This window comes from Nanorana parkeri, unplaced genomic scaffold, assembly GCF_000935625.1.
Source record: "Nanorana parkeri isolate BGI_ZX_2015 unplaced genomic scaffold, ASM93562v1 scaffold475, whole genome shotgun sequence".
NCBI classification, from domain to species: domain Eukaryota; kingdom Metazoa; phylum Chordata; class Amphibia; order Anura; family Dicroglossidae; genus Nanorana; species Nanorana parkeri.
The window spans coordinates 474,115-492,272 of record NW_017306743.1 but is presented as its reverse complement, the minus strand read 5'-3'; the positions used below and the strand labels follow the sequence as shown (position 1 = coordinate 492,272).

Genomic DNA, 18,158 nt, shown 5'->3' with positions numbered 1-18,158 from the left:
TTCCTCTCGTTGCGTATAGTGAACTCCATAGGTAAACACCAGAATTCAGTCAGGCTCCCCGAGCATTGTCTTGCATTAAGGCTAGGTTCACACCAGATGCTGTGCGTTCCGGCCTGATTCTGGCCAGAACGCACTGCCTCGCATTGCGGCCGGCTCGCTTTTTTGTGGGGCAGGAGGGGGCGTGACAGGCCATTGAAATTAATGGCACCGTAGCCACGCCCTCACGTGCCTGCGGTCCGGCGCGATCAAAATAGTGCTTGCTGCATTTTGATCACACCAAACCAGAGGCACAATGTTCCCTGTGATCCCATGCAGGCAATCGCATTGCGGCCAGAGGGCGTGGCTAAGGTGCCATTCACTTCAATGGCCCGCCACACCCCCTGCTGCCCCACCTATATTTCATAATAATAACCAGGATTGATCATACGTTTTACCACTAAGCCTTATTGACTCTACACAGGGAAATGTAAACATTACAGAGGACACCGGAACACAACTAGAGGGGACTTCTGGAAGTTCTACGGGCTAATGTGCGCTACTGTAATCTGCAAACTTTCATCGTTGTTTGCACCATTCAAAGTACAGCTAAATAGCCGGCATCATGGCAATAAAAAAACAGCTGCAAAACCATACAAAATTTATTGAATATATATTATTTTAACAACTGTAATACATGAATTTCTTCACAAAGCAATATTTACAGCAAAAATACAAACCCCTACACCGTATCAATGCACAGACGTTTATTAAGAAAATGCAGAGGAGTGGTGATGAAGTGCAGAAGAGCAGTAACTTATAGTAGCCAATTGGCTCTCCGTTCATTAGCGTCAGATCAGTAAGGGCCCGTTCACAGTCAATGCGCTAGGGGTGTGCTGCCCATTTTTCCAGCACAGCAACAACGCAAGACAAGGCTGTTTGCCTTGTTCCAGATAGGCATAGTTCACACTCAGTTGAGGTGGTGTGTGCGCTGAAGAAAAGTACGGCATGCAGTACGTTTCTCAGCACAGTGCAGTGTGACGCGGAACTGCATTGCACCGTGCTGTGCCCATAGAGCTTAAATGAAATGTCACTTGTGGCATTTCAATAAAGTTCTAACAAAAAAAAAAAGAAGGAAACCGTGAGATGCGCCACGGTCAGTGCATCAGCATTGTGCCGGGCTGCGTAGCGTTGCTGCTGTTGTGAATGGACCCAAAAAGAAAAAAAAGTCTGATTGGTTGCTACCTGTCACTGTGCTTTGCACTTTGCCTCCAGTCTAAATAAAACACAAAATCTATAGTTCCCAAAACCAATGATGTTTAAAAAGAAAACAAAAAGAAACTGGTGTTCTACAGGCTGTCTCTCCAGGCAAAAATTATGAACATTACTTCGCCAGGATCCCTCAGTAAATAAGAAGTGACATTATGCTATTTTTCTACAGTCTTAGAATATGTACAGACAACACTATTTAGCCTGTGTGGAAATAGCTGGTCCCACCTAGAGGCCAGGCCTCGGAAGCAGCGCCACCCTATTCACAAGCGCTGGGTGGGCACATCAGTGGCTCCATGCACTTGTTCACTAACCTCTACCCGCTGGCTCAGTTTTTTTTTGGTGTTCTTCCTGCACTGACATCACCGAGCAAGGGAAATCTCTGCCCCCTGCAGTGAAAACTCCAACGCAGATAAAATAAGCATTCCAAAAAAAGGTAATATTTTTGGGATTTTAAATACATACATATAACGCAATCTTAGGATCAGGAAGCTGGGCTGCGTGTAATGACGCGCTGCCTGGCTTCCTGATTGGTCGGGAAGCTGGCCAATCAGGAAGCCGTGCGCCGTGTTACGAGTGAGCATGGAGCGGCTTGCCGGCCAATCAGGAAGCCGGGTGCCGCGTCATTACACGGCGGCCGGCTTTCTGATTGACCGGGAAGCCGCTCCATGCTCCCTTGTCATCTCATGACGAATGAGCAAGGAGCCGGCCAATCAGAAAGCCGGGCACTGTGTAATGATGCGGCGCCCGGCTTCCTGATTGGCCGGGAAGCCGCTCCATGCTCACTCGTCATAGCCGGGTGGCGAGTCTTTACACGCTGCCCGGTTAATCAGGAAGCCAGGTGGTGAGCCATTACACGCCGTCTGGCTTCCTGAATGGGACTTCCGGTACTCGGTATAGGCGAGTACCGAAAAAAAAAACCATCGGTACTAGTACTCGATACTGAATTACCGGTATCGGTGCATCCCTAGTATTTAACCTCTCCCTGCTATGAGGCCTGTGCCATAGTATTGTTGCCATATCCTGTTACCAGTATCCTGTATCAAAGTCATCTCGTGGAGTCATCTCATGGCCCAACGAAGTACTGATGGGGTGGTCATAATAATCTGGCCACTCAGTGTATACTGGCGTCCTCCTGTGACCCAAAGCTCAGTATACCGTCCATGAACCCATCGCACTCAAAACCGCTGTTCCTTATAAAAGATGGCTGCTGCCCTGGTCAACGGATGGCAACCGTCTATAATCACAGGATAACGTAGACACCGACACTCCAAGTAATGAATCAATGGCGTCTGTTTATTGACGCATGAAACATAGCACAGTGTATCAAAAAGCTTGTGCTATGTTTAATGCGTCAATAAACAGACGCCATTGATTCATTACTTGGAGTGCCGGTGTCTACGTTATCCTCCAAAGCTCAGTATATCGCAAGCTACAGATGTCTCCCTCATCACCTTTGCACTCTGAACCTGTTAACCTGCAGTATGTTATCACATAGGGGGCTTATCAGTCCCCTTGTGATAGCCATTAAGTTAAATAAAAGAACACATGAAAACGTTTCAAAAAGCCCCCATCCCCCAAATACAAGCTAGAGGTGTGCATGAGCATGAAAATGAGAGCTGTGCTGCACATATTTGGTTTTGCCACGTCCAAGTTGGAGCAATAGTTCTAGGGCCATCATTCACTGTTAACTCCAAATTGATGACTTGTAACAGCGTTTCTTATGGACAATTCTAGGTACTGCACTTTTTAGCCATTTCATGGGTGCACACAATTTTGGGGCTTAACATATTTGGTATCTATTTACTTGACACTATCTCTCATCTTTCATGTAAACAGAAAAATGAAGATTAAATTGTGTCTGTATTATTCTACAAGATCTCTGCTTTCAGAAAATATATAATAATTTTGGGTTTGATATAAAAAAAGAGTGCAGCCACAATCTTACCCTGTCATTATGCACCAGCAAATAAGATTACACTTTAGGGAAGACCTATCCCCTTGAGAGTCTCCCCTGAAATGTAATAATGTTTCTATACATTCCATAACCACTTCTGTATTTGATGAAAAGGAGTCACACTTCACCCTATTGGTAATTGGAGCTTGGCTGATTGTATTCCTTGAAGTGCCCAGACTATGAACATTGAATTATATACATATTCCCAGCAAGCAGTAAACAAGCCATCACCGACCTATCTAGCTGCTTTTAATATGAAGTTATTCCTTCTCAAAGTTCATCAACAACAAAGTCTCTGGAGTCTGCTTTCAGTAGGTTTCATACAGCATAGGTACAGCTGCTGTCTGGCCGGCTAGTTTGTAGCATGCACCCAGTGGCGTCACAAGGGGGAGCGGCCCGCACCCGGGCGTCACCATTGCAGGAGTGACACCAAAATGACTGAGTAATTTTGGTGTCACCCCCCTCTAGAAAGCCGGGCACTCGGTCAAGGACCGAGTGCCCGACAGTGTCAGGAGAGAGGAGGGGACCCGGCGGTATGAGATATGCACGTCCACTTTTCTCTCTGCCGGCGTCCATTACTAAGATGGCCGCCAGCAGGCATCAATTAGACGGTTGCGCATGTGCAATGACGTCATTGCGCATGCGCGAGGTGACGTCACTCGCAATGACGACACGGCAAGGTGTCACCCGGTCTAGGGACCGGGGAACACCTTGCCTCGGGACGCCCCTGCATGCACCCTCAGTAAATGCCTGGTCTGGGCAAAGCTGAATGGTATGAACAATAAAGACCCAGTACACAACTTCTTTATATTTAGTATCTTTGGTTTATTGTCTAATACAGTGTGATGGTATCTGTGCTATAACCTTGTTGAGGATGCTTTCACAATTTGCACTTGATTGTAGGACACCTGCACATTCACTGACTGTGCTTTATGTCATATTTCCTGGACTCATCCTTTTTAATATAATGCGCAGACTGTTTAAGTTTGTACTGTTATCTGATGTACTTATTTCCGGTCTGCATTTCTTTTTGCTCTGTTTAAAAAAAAAAAAGAAAAATTCAATAAAAATGATCTGATTTAAAAAAAAAACCACAGCTGTCTGTGTTGTGAACTTTAAAAATGAATTTCTGCACAATGCATATAGATGCATAGATGAATGAGGTTGTGTTTTAAAGCCCAACTCTGGGAAGGATAACCTTCACGGGTTTCCAGCAGGCGATAAGGCTATTCCTCAGGAAGACTGTCATGCAGGCAAACTTTTATGTCCTGCAAATCAGTTAGTTTACATGCCGAGATTAGTACAGCAATTACTGTACTTCCTGGCTGATCCTACTATAGGCTCTGCAGGTCTCGTAGACCCCGGCATTACAGTCGTGTCTCCCCCCCCCTCTCCTCCAGACTACTTACAAAACTGAGTCTGGGGCCACGTGATGTGGGAATGGTAAGGAGGAGAAGGGAACAGATACCCAACCATAGTGCTGGGGTCTATGAGAGCTGCGGAGATTACAGCAGGAGATGTACTTCCTTTGGCATGTAAACTAACTGATCTGCAGGATATGGAAGAATGTTTGCATGACAGATGACTTTGTGCTTGCTGGAAATCTGTTAAGGCTGTGGTTCTTAACCTGTGTAACCTCAGGACCCACATTTGTCCTTAGTCATTAAGTCGCGACCCAAGTCGCACTGCAATGGAACGCACGGCATTGCAGCACCGTGCGTTCCTATGTGGGCGATCGAACTGTGGGTGGGAGGTGCGTTTGGGGGATGCCGTTCAAAAGATCCACCCAATCGCCATACCTTACGAGAACTAGAGTAGATCCTCAGCCTGGGGTCTAGTGTGGGCTGCTGTGCTGTGACAGAGCTCCATCGATATGTGCATTGCTTGTACAGCTCCCTTTGTGTGCCCTGTAGAGGTGGCGGGAGCCAGAATGTATCACTCTGGTCCAGGCACCTCTATGGGACAAGTAAGGAAGCTGTACGTATGGATGGAGCTCCCTCATGGCCATAGCCCCAGCCCATCCCACCTCAAGCTGACACTGGGCACCGGATTTTGAATGGTTGTTTGGCTCAAGAACTGGCAGTGCTGCAATAGGGGGAGCCTGAGGAAGGCACGCTGCGACCCACTGAACATGGGTTTGCGACCCACTTTTGGGTCACGACGTACCAGTTGAGAACTAAGGTGTTAAGGTGATCTTGCCTGAAGTGTAGCTTTAAAGTGATATTAACTTCAAAGGTTTTGTAAACCATTTCAAATACTTATTGAATCATTTACAATGGATGCTACTCCTTGATGTTGAAAAGTTTTAGTTTCCTGCAGGTCCCCTGAGCACTGGTCCTGACATCTTGTTTTAGGGTGGCCTCTTTCCCTTGCTATGGAGCCACCCTTGTGAGTGCTACCCTGTTTCCCTGAAAATAAGACCTAGTACTATTTTTGGGAATTGCTAAAATATAAGACCTACCCCGAAAATAAGACCATTGGCAGGGCCGGTGGTGGCATAAGGGGGAACCTGAAGAGCCGCGGGAGAGAATCAGCGGTGCCAACGAAGCCAGCGCTAGAGGAAGCGAAGCAGCATGACATGGAGCAGGGCGGCATAAGCCCATGCTTCCTCTATAGCGCCGACTCCTGTCACTGGCGGAGTGATACCAAATGCACTCCACCTGTGAGGAATCGATAGTGAAAGTGCGCTTTGCTTTTTCTGGTTACCAAATTGCTCTTGGAAAGGTACAGCACCCCTGATTGCCCTGATCACCCTATTCTTAACTTTGCCATTTTGTATTATTTAATGTGGATTTGCATTAACTTTGGATTGTTATACATTAAAAACAAATACAAAATAAGACCTACCCCGAAAATAAGACCTACCCCGAAAATAAGACCTAGTGTGTTTTTTTTGAGCCCCAAAAAATATAAGACGGTGTCTTATTTTCAGGGAAACACGGTAGTAATCTGTGTGTCCCCACAAACACACGGGAACAGCAAGGGAATCCACTCCCCTGCTCCTTCCCTTCCTCAAGCCAGTAGATGGGCAGCTGCTGGAGACTGCTCTGTCCCTTGTGATCTTGTATTGGACAGGGAGTTCAGGGAAACTGAGCAGAGAGAGTTGGAGCTGTTTGGAAACATGATAACTAAGTGCTTGGGCAAAAATGTAAAGTAATACTTTGCTGGCCGATGTATATTTGTTTGATTTGGATTCATTAGGCTAGGTTCACACCTAGGCGACTCAGATGCCGAGCTGTTTTCGCAGGATTGTGCACCGGCCCTCATTGAAAAAAAGTTTGAGAGTTTAATACTACTTTAGGTATTTTCACTGCTTGTTCAGAATGTGTAAATACTTGAGTGTGCATGATCTGGGCACAGGTTCACTTTCTCTACAGCACTGCTCCTCCAACCAGGACCTCACTTCATGCTGCACCGGGAGTATAGAGACAGCGTAGAAAAAGAATATGTGCTTGTTGAACAATAACAAAACTGCAACCTGACCCTACTATTTTATCTTCAACATTGTTCTTGTTTAATGACCAGCTTTGGTTGTGTGTAATGAAAGCTGCTCACAGGAAGTAGGTACCAATGGAACTCGGGCAAAGTACAGTGGTACCTCGGTTCACAAACAATTCGGTTCACGACCAGGAAGTTCGTCAAAATTTTGCCTCTGTTCGTGAACTCTGCCTCGGGTGACGAACACGATTGCGGCCATCTTCCCCGCTCTGACACGTGGCCGTGGCTTCCTGTACTCGAGATTGCGGTCGCAGACAGGGCTGTGGACACTTACGGTGAAGCTTTTCGGTGTGCTTTGTAGCACAGTACTGTACAGTATTACTGTATTCAATCCAGCATGGCTTCCAAGAAAGTGCAGAGCAAGCATGGTGGGAAAAAGAAAGCGCAGAGCATTAATGAAGGTGACAAGAATGTGCAGAGCGTTATTGAAGGTGATAAGAATGTGCAGAACCGTAATGAAGGTGACAAGGATGTGCAGAGCGTTAATGAAGGTGACAAGAATGTGCAGAGCATTAATAAAGGTGACAAGAATGTGCAGAGCGTTATTGAAGGTGACAAGAATGTACAGAGCGTTATTGAAGGTGATAAGAATGTGCAGAACCGCAATGAAGGTGACAAGGATGTGCAGAGCGTTAATGAAGGTGACAAGAATGTGCAGAGCGGTAATGAAGGTGATAAGGATGTGCAGAGCATTAATAAAGGTGACAAGAATGTGCAGAGCGTTATTGAAGGTGACAAGAATGTACAGAGCGTTATTGAAGGTGATAAGAATGTGCAGAACCGCAATGAAGGTGACAAGGATGTGCAGAGTGGTAATGAAGATGACAAGGATGTGCAGAGCATTAATAAAGGTGACAAGAATGTGCAGAGCGTTATTGAAGGTGACAAGAATGTACACAGCGTTATTGAAGGTGACAAGAATGTGCAGAGCATTAATGAAGGTGACAAGAATGTGCAGAGCCTTAATGAAGGTGACAAGGATGTGCAGAGCAAGAATGGTGGCAAAAAAAAACTTATGGCCAATTTTTATTTTCTCATATGGTTCAGAACGGATTAACCTGATTTACATTGAACCCTATGGGAAAATGTGATTCGGTTCACAACCAAAAATCAGTTCGCGATCAGAATCGTGGAACCAATTAAGTTTGTGAACCGAGGTACCACTGTACTTGATTTATGCATAATATGACTAGTATACAGACATGTAGGCCCGTATTATAAAAATGTACAATGCCATACAGGCATCTCTGGCCCCTCACACTGGTCAGTGGAAACTGGCTGAAAAATCCAATATGACCACTAGCCCTGACAGTCCTAAATGCCTGCTGCAGGCAAACCTTCTAGTTTATCCTGCAGCCATATCGACATACAAGCCCAAACAGACACACTATCACAATAGTTGGTAGCTAGAAGAGAAAGGATTTAAGGTGCATCTAAACCCAATAACAAAAAATTTAATATATTGCACCTTACAAGTCCTTAGATGTGGTGGTTGCATTTGTTTTCTTTTTCAAGCTAAGTACATTTTCTGCAAGGCTCGGCTCCTTGAAACTTCCTGTGCACTGAACTGATTTCTCAAACAACGCTTTGCCAGCGATCTTCTGTGGACTTAAAAAAGAAAACCCCCATTCCCATATGTATTGGAGATAAGGATATGACGAGGTGTTTGTAGACCAAATCAGAAAAGCATCCTAGGGTGACAATGCCGCTCTTCCATAGACACAGTATGGTAAGTTAGTGTTGTCACCCCAAGACAGGAAGTGTGTTACTGGAGCAGTGACGTGCGGTACCTCTTGTTCCGGGTGAGGCATTCCTCAGCCTCGCTCCCAGCACGCCCCACCCCCTGCCCGATGAAGCCCTGGCCGAATGAAGCCCCACCCCCAAGCTAGTGTATAGGAGGAAGGGAGGAGCCCCCCATGTCTCTCACTTGCTCGTCACCGGCTGAGGCATCGAGATCGATGGCCTCAATGGGGTTTTTTTTTCTTTTACCGCTTGGACCAATGGCACTTTGCCATTGGTCCATGCCATCCACAAAGCTCATGCCTCTAACACAGAGTAGAGGCTGTGACAGCTCTTGCCTTACTAGTTAGGTTACGCAAGCAGTGAGGAAGGCCGCTGCTGTGTAACCTAACTTCCTGTTAACATGTGGATGCAACGCTGCCTGTAATTAACAGGCAGCACTCCGTCCATGACAGGTTACACAATGGGGAGGATTTCCCTGCTGTGTTACCTGTTAGATGCCGATCTGAATGGAGAAAAAGCTGTCAGCTTCAGACTTGAAGCTGACAGCTTTTTCTTCCATAAGTCTAGGTGAGGCTCTGCCCCACCCGCCTCCCCTGACCGCACGTTACAGGTGCAAATAAAGAAAAAAACCAGCCTGAAAAAAAAAACCTACTGCAGCCGTGGCATCTGGAAGCTGCAATGCATTACATTTGTTTTTGGGTTTAGATACATTTTAATGAAGCCGTCAGTTATTACAAAGATCTTTCTCAGATGAAACATAAGGAGATGATAACTTTCTGACATGCCTCTATGGCAGTGGCATCATTAGTAAGTTAAATCATCTCAATATTTAGATTACACAACCATTTAAATGGCAAAAAAAAGTGATTGTACAGCTTCTCACATGTGGCAATAGTGAATCAATTTGCAGCTTCAGCATTCTTCTCACGCTGAGACACGATTTCTTGCAAGAATAGGAAAGGGTTCTGATTGGTCTCACGACAGTAAAGGTACACCAGGAATCCAGTCAAGAGAAGAAGCAGGATAAGTTGCAGCCATAGTGGAAGGAAGCGTCTGGTTAGTTGCTTGGGTTCCTCTTCCTTTGGTTTTGGACGGATGGGCTTGCGAGCTTCCACTCCCTGGGAGTAGGATGACTGATGACGCACCTGGGATATGTTCTGGTATGTGTTTTCCCCAATTTTAGAACTGAAGGAGAAAAATATAAAAAATAAATTAAGATGCTTCTGTATAGGTGTAAGTCAGATTAGTCGAGTACAGGAATACACAGAATACGCTTGAAATAAACATTATCCAACCTAAAGGGGTTCTCCACAATTTAATTTCAAAATGGTCATTACAAGGCTGCCCCGAAGAAAGCATCCCCCCACCATTCTGTATCCACATTGGCATGCATTCTGTGTATGCTTGCACTAACCTATTCTTTATGGAATGACATCACCATTCATCCGCCGATGTAAATATAATCTGATGCTCATCCAACTGCTGATGGAGTATGCGGCAGGAAGAGAAGCCATAATCATGACCAGTGACCATAACTAGAGGTGCACCAAAATGGAATTTTCAGACCGAAACCAAAACTAAAAAATTTGCCAAACCAAAAACATTTTTTTGTCTCCTCCCTGCACCGCCCTCCATCCTGATTTGCTTGTCACAACGGTATCACAGAAGGCCGAACCGGGTGGTGCAAGAGGAGAGCTCGGCCTCCTGTGAGGCCGCTGACAGCGCTCTCCTGCTCGTCCCGTCATTTTCTGTAAAAATTGAGCTCGGCCTGCCTCCTACCAATAATTTGTATTGATTCGTTAAAGTGTATGTAAATGTTAATAATCTTACTGCTCTCTTTGGTTTGTTGAATATACCATTAAAAGTGTTCAAAAAAAAAACCTGCTGATCCTGCCAGAATTCCAGTGCTTTCCTGCGTACTCTACAGTGTTATTAGCCCTGCCTGAGTGAATGTGCCGCTAATCTAATAAGCTTGTAATTTCATGTACACTTTCCTGCAATGTTATCTGTTAGCAGTGTTATCATCCCTGTCCCTTTCACTATGCAGACCACTGAGCACCTCACCCCTATGTTATGGAGAGAAGGAGAAACGGAGGTATTCTGTAGTCCTAACACACTGCCTGTCCTAGATGATAATGCTGCTCCTCTAGAGATACAGTTCAATCAGTGAGCATTGTCACCCTAGGAAAGAACGTGTGTGTGTCCTGGCAACAGCACCAGGTGAAAATAAAGGTAAAAATAAAAAACCCTAAAAAAAAACCCTAATGCAGATACTACACCTAAAGACTGGTAAGACTTTACAAGATCAATAGAGGAAAGTGTTCATCCTGTGCCCAGTCTGAATTGATGGACTTACTTCATCACCTGCCTATATATGAAACTATATATGGATTTCAGCTGTATTGTGCAAATCAGAATAATCTGTTCAAATCACTTACTTGTTCCGCAGATCTTCTCTTGTCTGCAAAATAAAGATGTTTTTTGCACATGAAAAACAGACATCAAGGTAACCGACAGAAACATCAAAACCATTAATAACAATCACACAAAAGCACCTTGAATTAAAGTGTCTAAAGGAAGACATCTCTGTGCTGCCCATAACAAGAGATTTACCTTCATTTGGTTAGAAGGATGCTACTCTGTAACCTGAGATCTTTGACTCTATCATTGAATTATTATCTATTTGCTTTTAGGTCAGCACCTTTTATAGTACACAGTAAACCCATTTGCCTTATACAGGGACTCTTCCACTCTGAAAAACATACCCTTCCAGTGCTAAGCCCCAGCAAGCAAGTGCTCTGACATTGGGACAAATGAAGAAGACTTAATAATAAGTTAGGAAGTTGTGTCCCTGTGTACAGCCTGAGCCTTACACGTTACAAGGGGATCCAAAGGCACACAAGAATCAAGCTGAGGGATAACATGGGTATGGTGCCTACACTTCAGCACTGTTACCCCAGGCATCTCTTGGCCACAACCTGAGGGATAACATGGGTACGGGGCCTACATTTCAGCACTGTTACCCCAGGCATCTATTGGCCACAACCTGAGGGAAAACATGGGTACGGGGCCTACACTTCAGCACTGTTACCCTAGGCATCTCTTGGCCACAACCTGAGGGATAACATGGGTACGGGGCCTACATTTCAGCACTGTTACCCCAGGCATCTATTGGCCACAACCTGAGGGAAAACATGGGTACGGGGCCTACACTTCAGCACTGTTACCCTAGGCATCTCTTGGCCACAACCTGAGGGATAACATGGGTACGTTGCCTACATTTCAGCACTGTTACCCTAGGCATCTCTTGGCCACAACCTGAGGGATAACATGGGTACGGTGCCTACATTTCAGCACTGTTACCCTAGGTATCTCTTGGCCACAACCTGAGGGATAGCATGGGTACGGTGCCTACATTTCAGCACTGTTACCCTAGGCATCTCTTGGCCACAACCTGAGAGATAACATGGGTACGGTGCCTACATTTCAGCACTGTTACCCTAATCATCTCTTGGCAACAACCTGAGGGATAACATGGGCATGGTGCCTACATTTCAGCACTGTTAACCTAGGCATCTCTTGGCCACAACCTGAGAGATAACATGGGTACGGTGCCTACATTTCAGCACTGTTACCCTAGGCATCTCTTGGCCACAACCTGAGGGATATCATGGGTATGGTGCCTACACATCAGCACTGTTACCCTAGACATCTCTTGGCCACAACCTGAGGGATAACATGGGTACGGTGCCTACATTTCAGCACTGTTACCCTAGGCATCTCTTGGCCACAACCTGAGGGATAGCATGGGTACGGTGCCTACATTTCAGCACTGTTACCCTAGGCATCTCTTGGCCACAACCTGAGGGATAACATAGGTACGGTGCCTACATTTCAGCACTGTTACCCTAATCATCTCTAGGCAACAACCTGAGGGATAACATGGGTACGGTGCCTACATTTCAGCACTGTTACCCTAGGCATCTCTTGGCCACAACCTGAGAGATAACATGGGTACGGTGCCTACATTTCAGCACTGTTACCCTAGGCATCTCTTGGCCACAACCTGAGGGATATCATGGGTATGGTGCCTACACATCAGCACTGTTACCCTAGGCATCTCTTGGCCACAACCTGAGGGATATCATGGGTACGGTGCCTACATTTCAGCACTGTTACCCTAGGCATCTCTTGGCCACAACCTGAGGGATATCATGGGTACGGTGCCTACATTTCAGCACTGTTACCCTAAGCATCTCTTGGCCAGGTTAGATTCACTCCTAGTGAGTGCTGCCTTCCACCTGTCCATCACTTTAACCAACTTCCTGGTTTCCTGGGGTGCTTTGTGTCTCTTTCTCTGCTGCTTAATGTAAGCAAACTCCATTTTATACGACTACATATCCCTTCAGGCATTGCTTCCAGCACGCAATAATAATGTTACATTGTTCAGACGTTGATTGTGTCCCGAGGAAGTTCATCCTATAGTAAGCTTATGTTAGTAAGTTTACAAACTTTTAGATGGAGATGGTTATTAGGAGTGGGATAGAACTTCAATGTAGAAATACAGATTTCGTTTTAGTTTTGACCATATACACCCTTTAAGCAACACGGCAGTGGGGATTGCAGATGGCTCTCTCCTTCATGTAATTTGTGTAAACATGACAGAATTATAAAGTAAAGCTTAAAAGCAGCTACAGTTCCTCTTCTAGGACAGAGGTAATTGAGAGCTGCTAAATCTGGAAGTCTTTTTATGTTTCAATATTCTGTAAAAGCAAAGCAGGCACTTACCCTCTGGTGAGCTTGCGGGCGGTTATAGCTTTTGGTGTACGTTTCTTCTTCATACGTTTCATAGTCATCTGTTTAAAACAAAGGGAATAAAATTACAGTAAGGTGCAACTAGAGTTAATGCTAAGCCATACAGTATTCCCTTTTGTGAGATCCGAATGCACATTGAAGTGTAAGCCACACTGATGGGCCTAGTACGCAGCCCCTGTCCTTCTCTATGGATGATTTGTACGCAGCCCCTCCTTCTCTATGTAACTACACGGCCATACGCCCCCCTACACTCACCTCAAGTGCAGGTCTGTACAGGTGCGTGTGTCCTGTCTCGGACGCAGACAGGATCCATCCTGTTAGCGTACGAGTAAGTTCACCCGCACGGACGTGCAGGGCGGGTGATCGTAGGGCGGCGTAGTCCCATAGAGAAGGGCAGGGGCTGCGTACTAACCATGTGTGTGTAAAGGCCGGCGTCCCAATACTTTTGGCAATATAGTGTATATGTAGCATCATAGAAGTGGGCTTTGTACAGGGTGCCACATATATACGGCATGTTTCTACTGGGAGCACGCTCAATTGTGGTATAAAAATTGCACATATATGTATCGCCATGAAGGTTAGGAGTAGGAGGATTTATTTTGGAAACTAAAAACACAAAATGGACCGCTCACCCCTGTCATGCATCCTTCTAATCCACATTCGGAGCACGGATAACCTTCTTTTAGAGTAATTGTCAAACAATTTGCAAAGCCGGCACACAATGCTTATCAAATAAGATTTTATTTTATTCCACGTCGCTGGCACGTTTCTGTGCTACTCACCTTTAGTAATAGCTATGACTAAAGCCGAGTAAGGTGTTTTTTTTTTTTTGGTAGATGCATGTGGAATAAAATTAGATTGTCTTTGGAAGAGCATTGTGTACCGATTTATTTTGGAGGATTTTTTTTGCGGTAAAAGTCATGTGGCAATAGTATTTATTTTTATTTTTTTACTAATTTGTCCCAGTTTCCCTTTAATACTTAACAAAAAAAAAAAGTCAGCAGATATCCATTAACATTCACCACCAAATGAAGCCCCAAACTGGCCTGAAAAAAGTTCATCTGGATACAGTAGTTGCAAAGATTCGTATAGTCTTACTAACGCATGCCAAAGTTGCAAAACTAGTTTCACGCTTCAAGGCTTGTTTTTACCTTCGTCGTTAACGGGGTTAAACCAGGTTTGAGTAGCTCCTGGAAATGCTAAGTCCTAGCCTCAAACTGCAAGACACAGCATACATGAAGGTGGTTGGTGTCACCCACAGGTTTTTGGCCGTTACCCTCATGTAAGTAACATTCTTTATGGGAGGAATAGAGACTGTTTTTAGCAAAAGTGAATGTTTAAAGTGACATTAAAGTATTTTTTTCCCCTCCCCCCCAATGTTAGTGTAAGCACTTACCTTAAATGATGTCTCTTAGTCCGATTTTCTTCTTCTTTCCTGTCCTTTTCACCTGCCCCTCCAGCGCTGCTGTGGGTCTCTGATCCAGCGCTGACCCCTCTGTGCTTGCTGGCACTTCCTGTCCCACGGAGTCTGCATGCGGGTGCACGCGTCCATATACCGTGTTTCCCCGAAAATAAGACACGGTCTTATATTTTTTTGGGCTCAAAAAAACACACTAGGTCTTATTTTTGGGGGAAAGTCTTATTTTTTTTTAATGTACAACAATCCACATTTATTCATGTACAACAATATGGTGATCAGGGCAATCAGGGGTGCCGTACCTTTCCAAGAGCAATTTGCTAACCAATTGCTGGCCACTTTCACTATCGAATTCTCACAGGCGGAGTGCTATTGTTATCACTCCGCCTGTGACAGGAGACGGCGCTATAGAGGAGACATCGGCTTATGTGGCTCTGCTCCCTCCGCTGCCGCTTCGCTTCCTCTAGCGTTGGCACCGCTGATTCTCTCCCACCTCTTCAAGTTCCCCCTTATGCCACCACTGGCCCTGGGAATGGTTACAAATAGGTCTTATTTTCGGGGTAGGTCTTATATTTTAACAATTCCCAAAAATAGTACTAGGTCTTATTTTCGGGGAAACAGGGTACTTACCTTGTGTCTCTCCTCTGAAAATCTGAACTGCGTATGCGCCCGCCCCAAAATTGTTTGCGGCCATCCAAGAGTTTTCCGATTTTCGGACGGGAGCTCAAGGCGAAGACACATGTAAGTAATGATCTCTTTAAAGCGTTTGTTTTAAAAAAAAAGTTTTTGCATACATCTACTGTTTGCTAGCCTTATTTATATATATATATACAGGTATTCCTCACTTAACGACCGAGTTCCGTTCCTACGACCAGGTCGTTAAACGGATTGGTCGTTAAGTGAGGAACTCTATACAGTACTATACTGCATTAGTACAGTACTGTATAGCGTTGCCGATGTACAGTACCGAACAGTGTACTGTACATCCGGCAATGGAAATACTTACCGAGACCTGCAGTGAAGATCGGGGGATGTCACTTCCGCCGGCGACCCGTCGCACTGACGCTGACGCGGAAGGTCGGAGGTCGATCGGCGGTCCGTCGTAAGTGCGAGTGGTCGCAAAACAGGTAAGTCGGTAAGTGAGGAACATCTGTATATATATATATGCAAAAACAGCGGAGCGTTTAATAACCCTTTAAATAACTTTAGAATCAACGGAGTTCCATCTGGGCACTTCCGTCATCCAATCAATTGCAACAACTTTTTTTATGTTCCTGTGCAAATTATTGTGTAAAGTTGCCCATACACCTTACAACCATCGCACGACTTTCATCCTGCCATGGTTGTAAGGTAATTAAAAGCTCGTACGATCTGCCCATCTTGGACAGGCAGATCGTACTTGCGATCATCGCAAGCCCTCCCTGCTGAGGGGAGGGCTTCCGATGCTGAGCAGGCAGTGTGCGCTTGCACGTGCAGCATGTCTCCCGAGAATGCCACTAATCCGCCGAAAATCGTACGATTCTCGGCGGGGTTTCAAGCGTGCTAGGAAGACGAAAGTGGTGCGACCTTACAGTAGAAACGGTAGCACGCCTTCCATACACCTGCCGATTATCGTACGATAATCGGCAGGTGTATGGGCACCTTAATACAATTGAACCCAGATTTACTAACCAAGGGGTCTTTTTATAGATGGCTTCACACAAGTTTTTGCCCCCAGGATTCACACAGAGAAACATTTGTGAACGTTGTTAGACTTGTGCGAAAGCATTATATAAACAGACATTCACTTTCAATAGTTTATTTCTTCATATTTTGGAGACTATCTGGTTCAGTTAAAAAGTAATTCCAGTATATGTAAACTCAAGAGCAAAATGGAATGTATTGCAGCTCATCAGTCCTTCGATGTAGTGACTGTATTCGTATAGAAAATAGCTGCTGCACGTCATCACCTGCACAATGATCTGTGTATTATGCTACCCAGGCTGTAGTGATATTTTTTGTATGAGCAATTACCGTATTGTTTGATATGTTCTTATGTTGATACCCTTCCGTGAATGTTTTGTACTGAAAAACAATGAAAACTTTTGATTTATAGAAAATAGCTGCTGATCCTGTCAGAAAGCCAGTGTCTGTGTAACGTCCTGTACACTCAACTGATATCTCCTACAATGTTATCAGTTAACGTCTACAAAGTGAATCCTGTCTACGCAGTGGAGGTGTTTGTAGTAGTCCAATCAGGACCACAGCTTAGGATGACAACGCTGGTCATCCGCGTATACAGTACAGTAAATAGGTTGTCACACTAGGACAATCAAGGAAGATCAAGGTACAATAAATAAGAATGGAAACTAATGCAGCTGCCATATCAAAGATCATGTAAGCTGCAATATGTTACATTTTTTGGCAGGGTTTAGATACGGTTTAAGTGAACAGCCTCTATTCTAACACCTATGTGTGCCAGGTTTGAAAAAACCTCGGTCGTGAGAAAAGTAAGGAAGCTGCTTTGGCTTAATTTGAAAATGAGAGTTGCCCAGCTCTGTCTGGCTTCAGTACTTCTGAATCACAAAGTCAAGCAAGCAAAAGTAGGGTATGGAGGGTTTCTAGAGACTGCATAAATCTACATGTATGGACTAAAAATGCGTTTACTTACTGGATTCATTTCTACCTATGATTTTTATGTACAATAAACTTTTGATATATGTTTTATATATACACATGGTCATTGCCTTTTTACCTCTCTAGAAACCCTCCATACCCTACTTTTGCTTGCTTGACTTAATTGAGGGGGAGAGGTGTGGGCAGGGAGCCCTCGTCTGAGGCAATCCACCAGCTTTTGCTTTGAATCACAAAGTGTCAGAATTCCTTATCGCTACACTTGTTCAAGGCTGGAGACTAAGGCTCCATTCACACCTGAGCGGCTGTCCACGCATATTCAGCTGTACGGATACGCGCGGAGCCACTCTAAACACAAAAAAAACAATGCACTTCAATGTGCACCGTACACACCATTGTGGTGGACCACGCGGCACGAAACCGTGCAGAACTAGTGCAACACAGAAAAATGGTCACCAGCACTCCAGGTTTTCTTCAAAACAAAATCCTTTTATTCATTCTCACAGGTCATATCACCATGCGTGGCAACGTTTCGGAACCTGTCTGGTCCCTTCATCAGGCAAACAAATAGAAGCATCACTTTTGTTTGCCTGATGAAGGGACCGGACAGGTTCCGAAACGTTGCCACGCATGGTGATATGACCTGTGAGAATGAATAAAAAAGGATTTCGTTTTGAAGAAAACCTGGAGTGCTGGTGACCATTTTTCTGTGTTGCAAGTATTTGGCGGCGCCATCTGCGGCCACTTCAGCACCCCCCGCCCTCACATTGTATGGGGCCTCTCGGTCAGGAGAGCGGTGGGACTCTCTATTTGCCCGAAATAGTGCAAGCGCGATAATCCCGTGGATTCCGTACGTTCGCAGCTATTTAG

The 18,158-nt window shown here is 45.1% G+C and overlaps 1 protein-coding gene across 1 annotated transcript in view; it reads right to left on the bottom strand.

Annotated features, from left to right (window-relative positions):
• Nucleotides 1-4,221: 4,221 nt before the first annotated feature.
• The window catches only part of EMD (emerin), a 37,456-nt gene continuing 23,519 nt past the window's right edge, over nt 4,222-18,158 (bottom strand). The window contains exons 5-8 of the mRNA XM_018560711.1: nt 13,228-13,299; nt 10,882-10,900; nt 9,327-9,628; nt 4,222-4,237 (exon numbers count right to left, since the gene is read on the bottom strand). Of these exons, the coding sequence (XP_018416213.1) occupies nt 9,343-9,628; nt 10,882-10,900; nt 13,228-13,299 (377 nt within the window). The 3' untranslated portion in view covers nt 4,222-4,237; nt 9,327-9,342. The remainder of the gene's footprint in view (nt 4,238-9,326; nt 9,629-10,881; nt 10,901-13,227; nt 13,300-18,158) is intronic.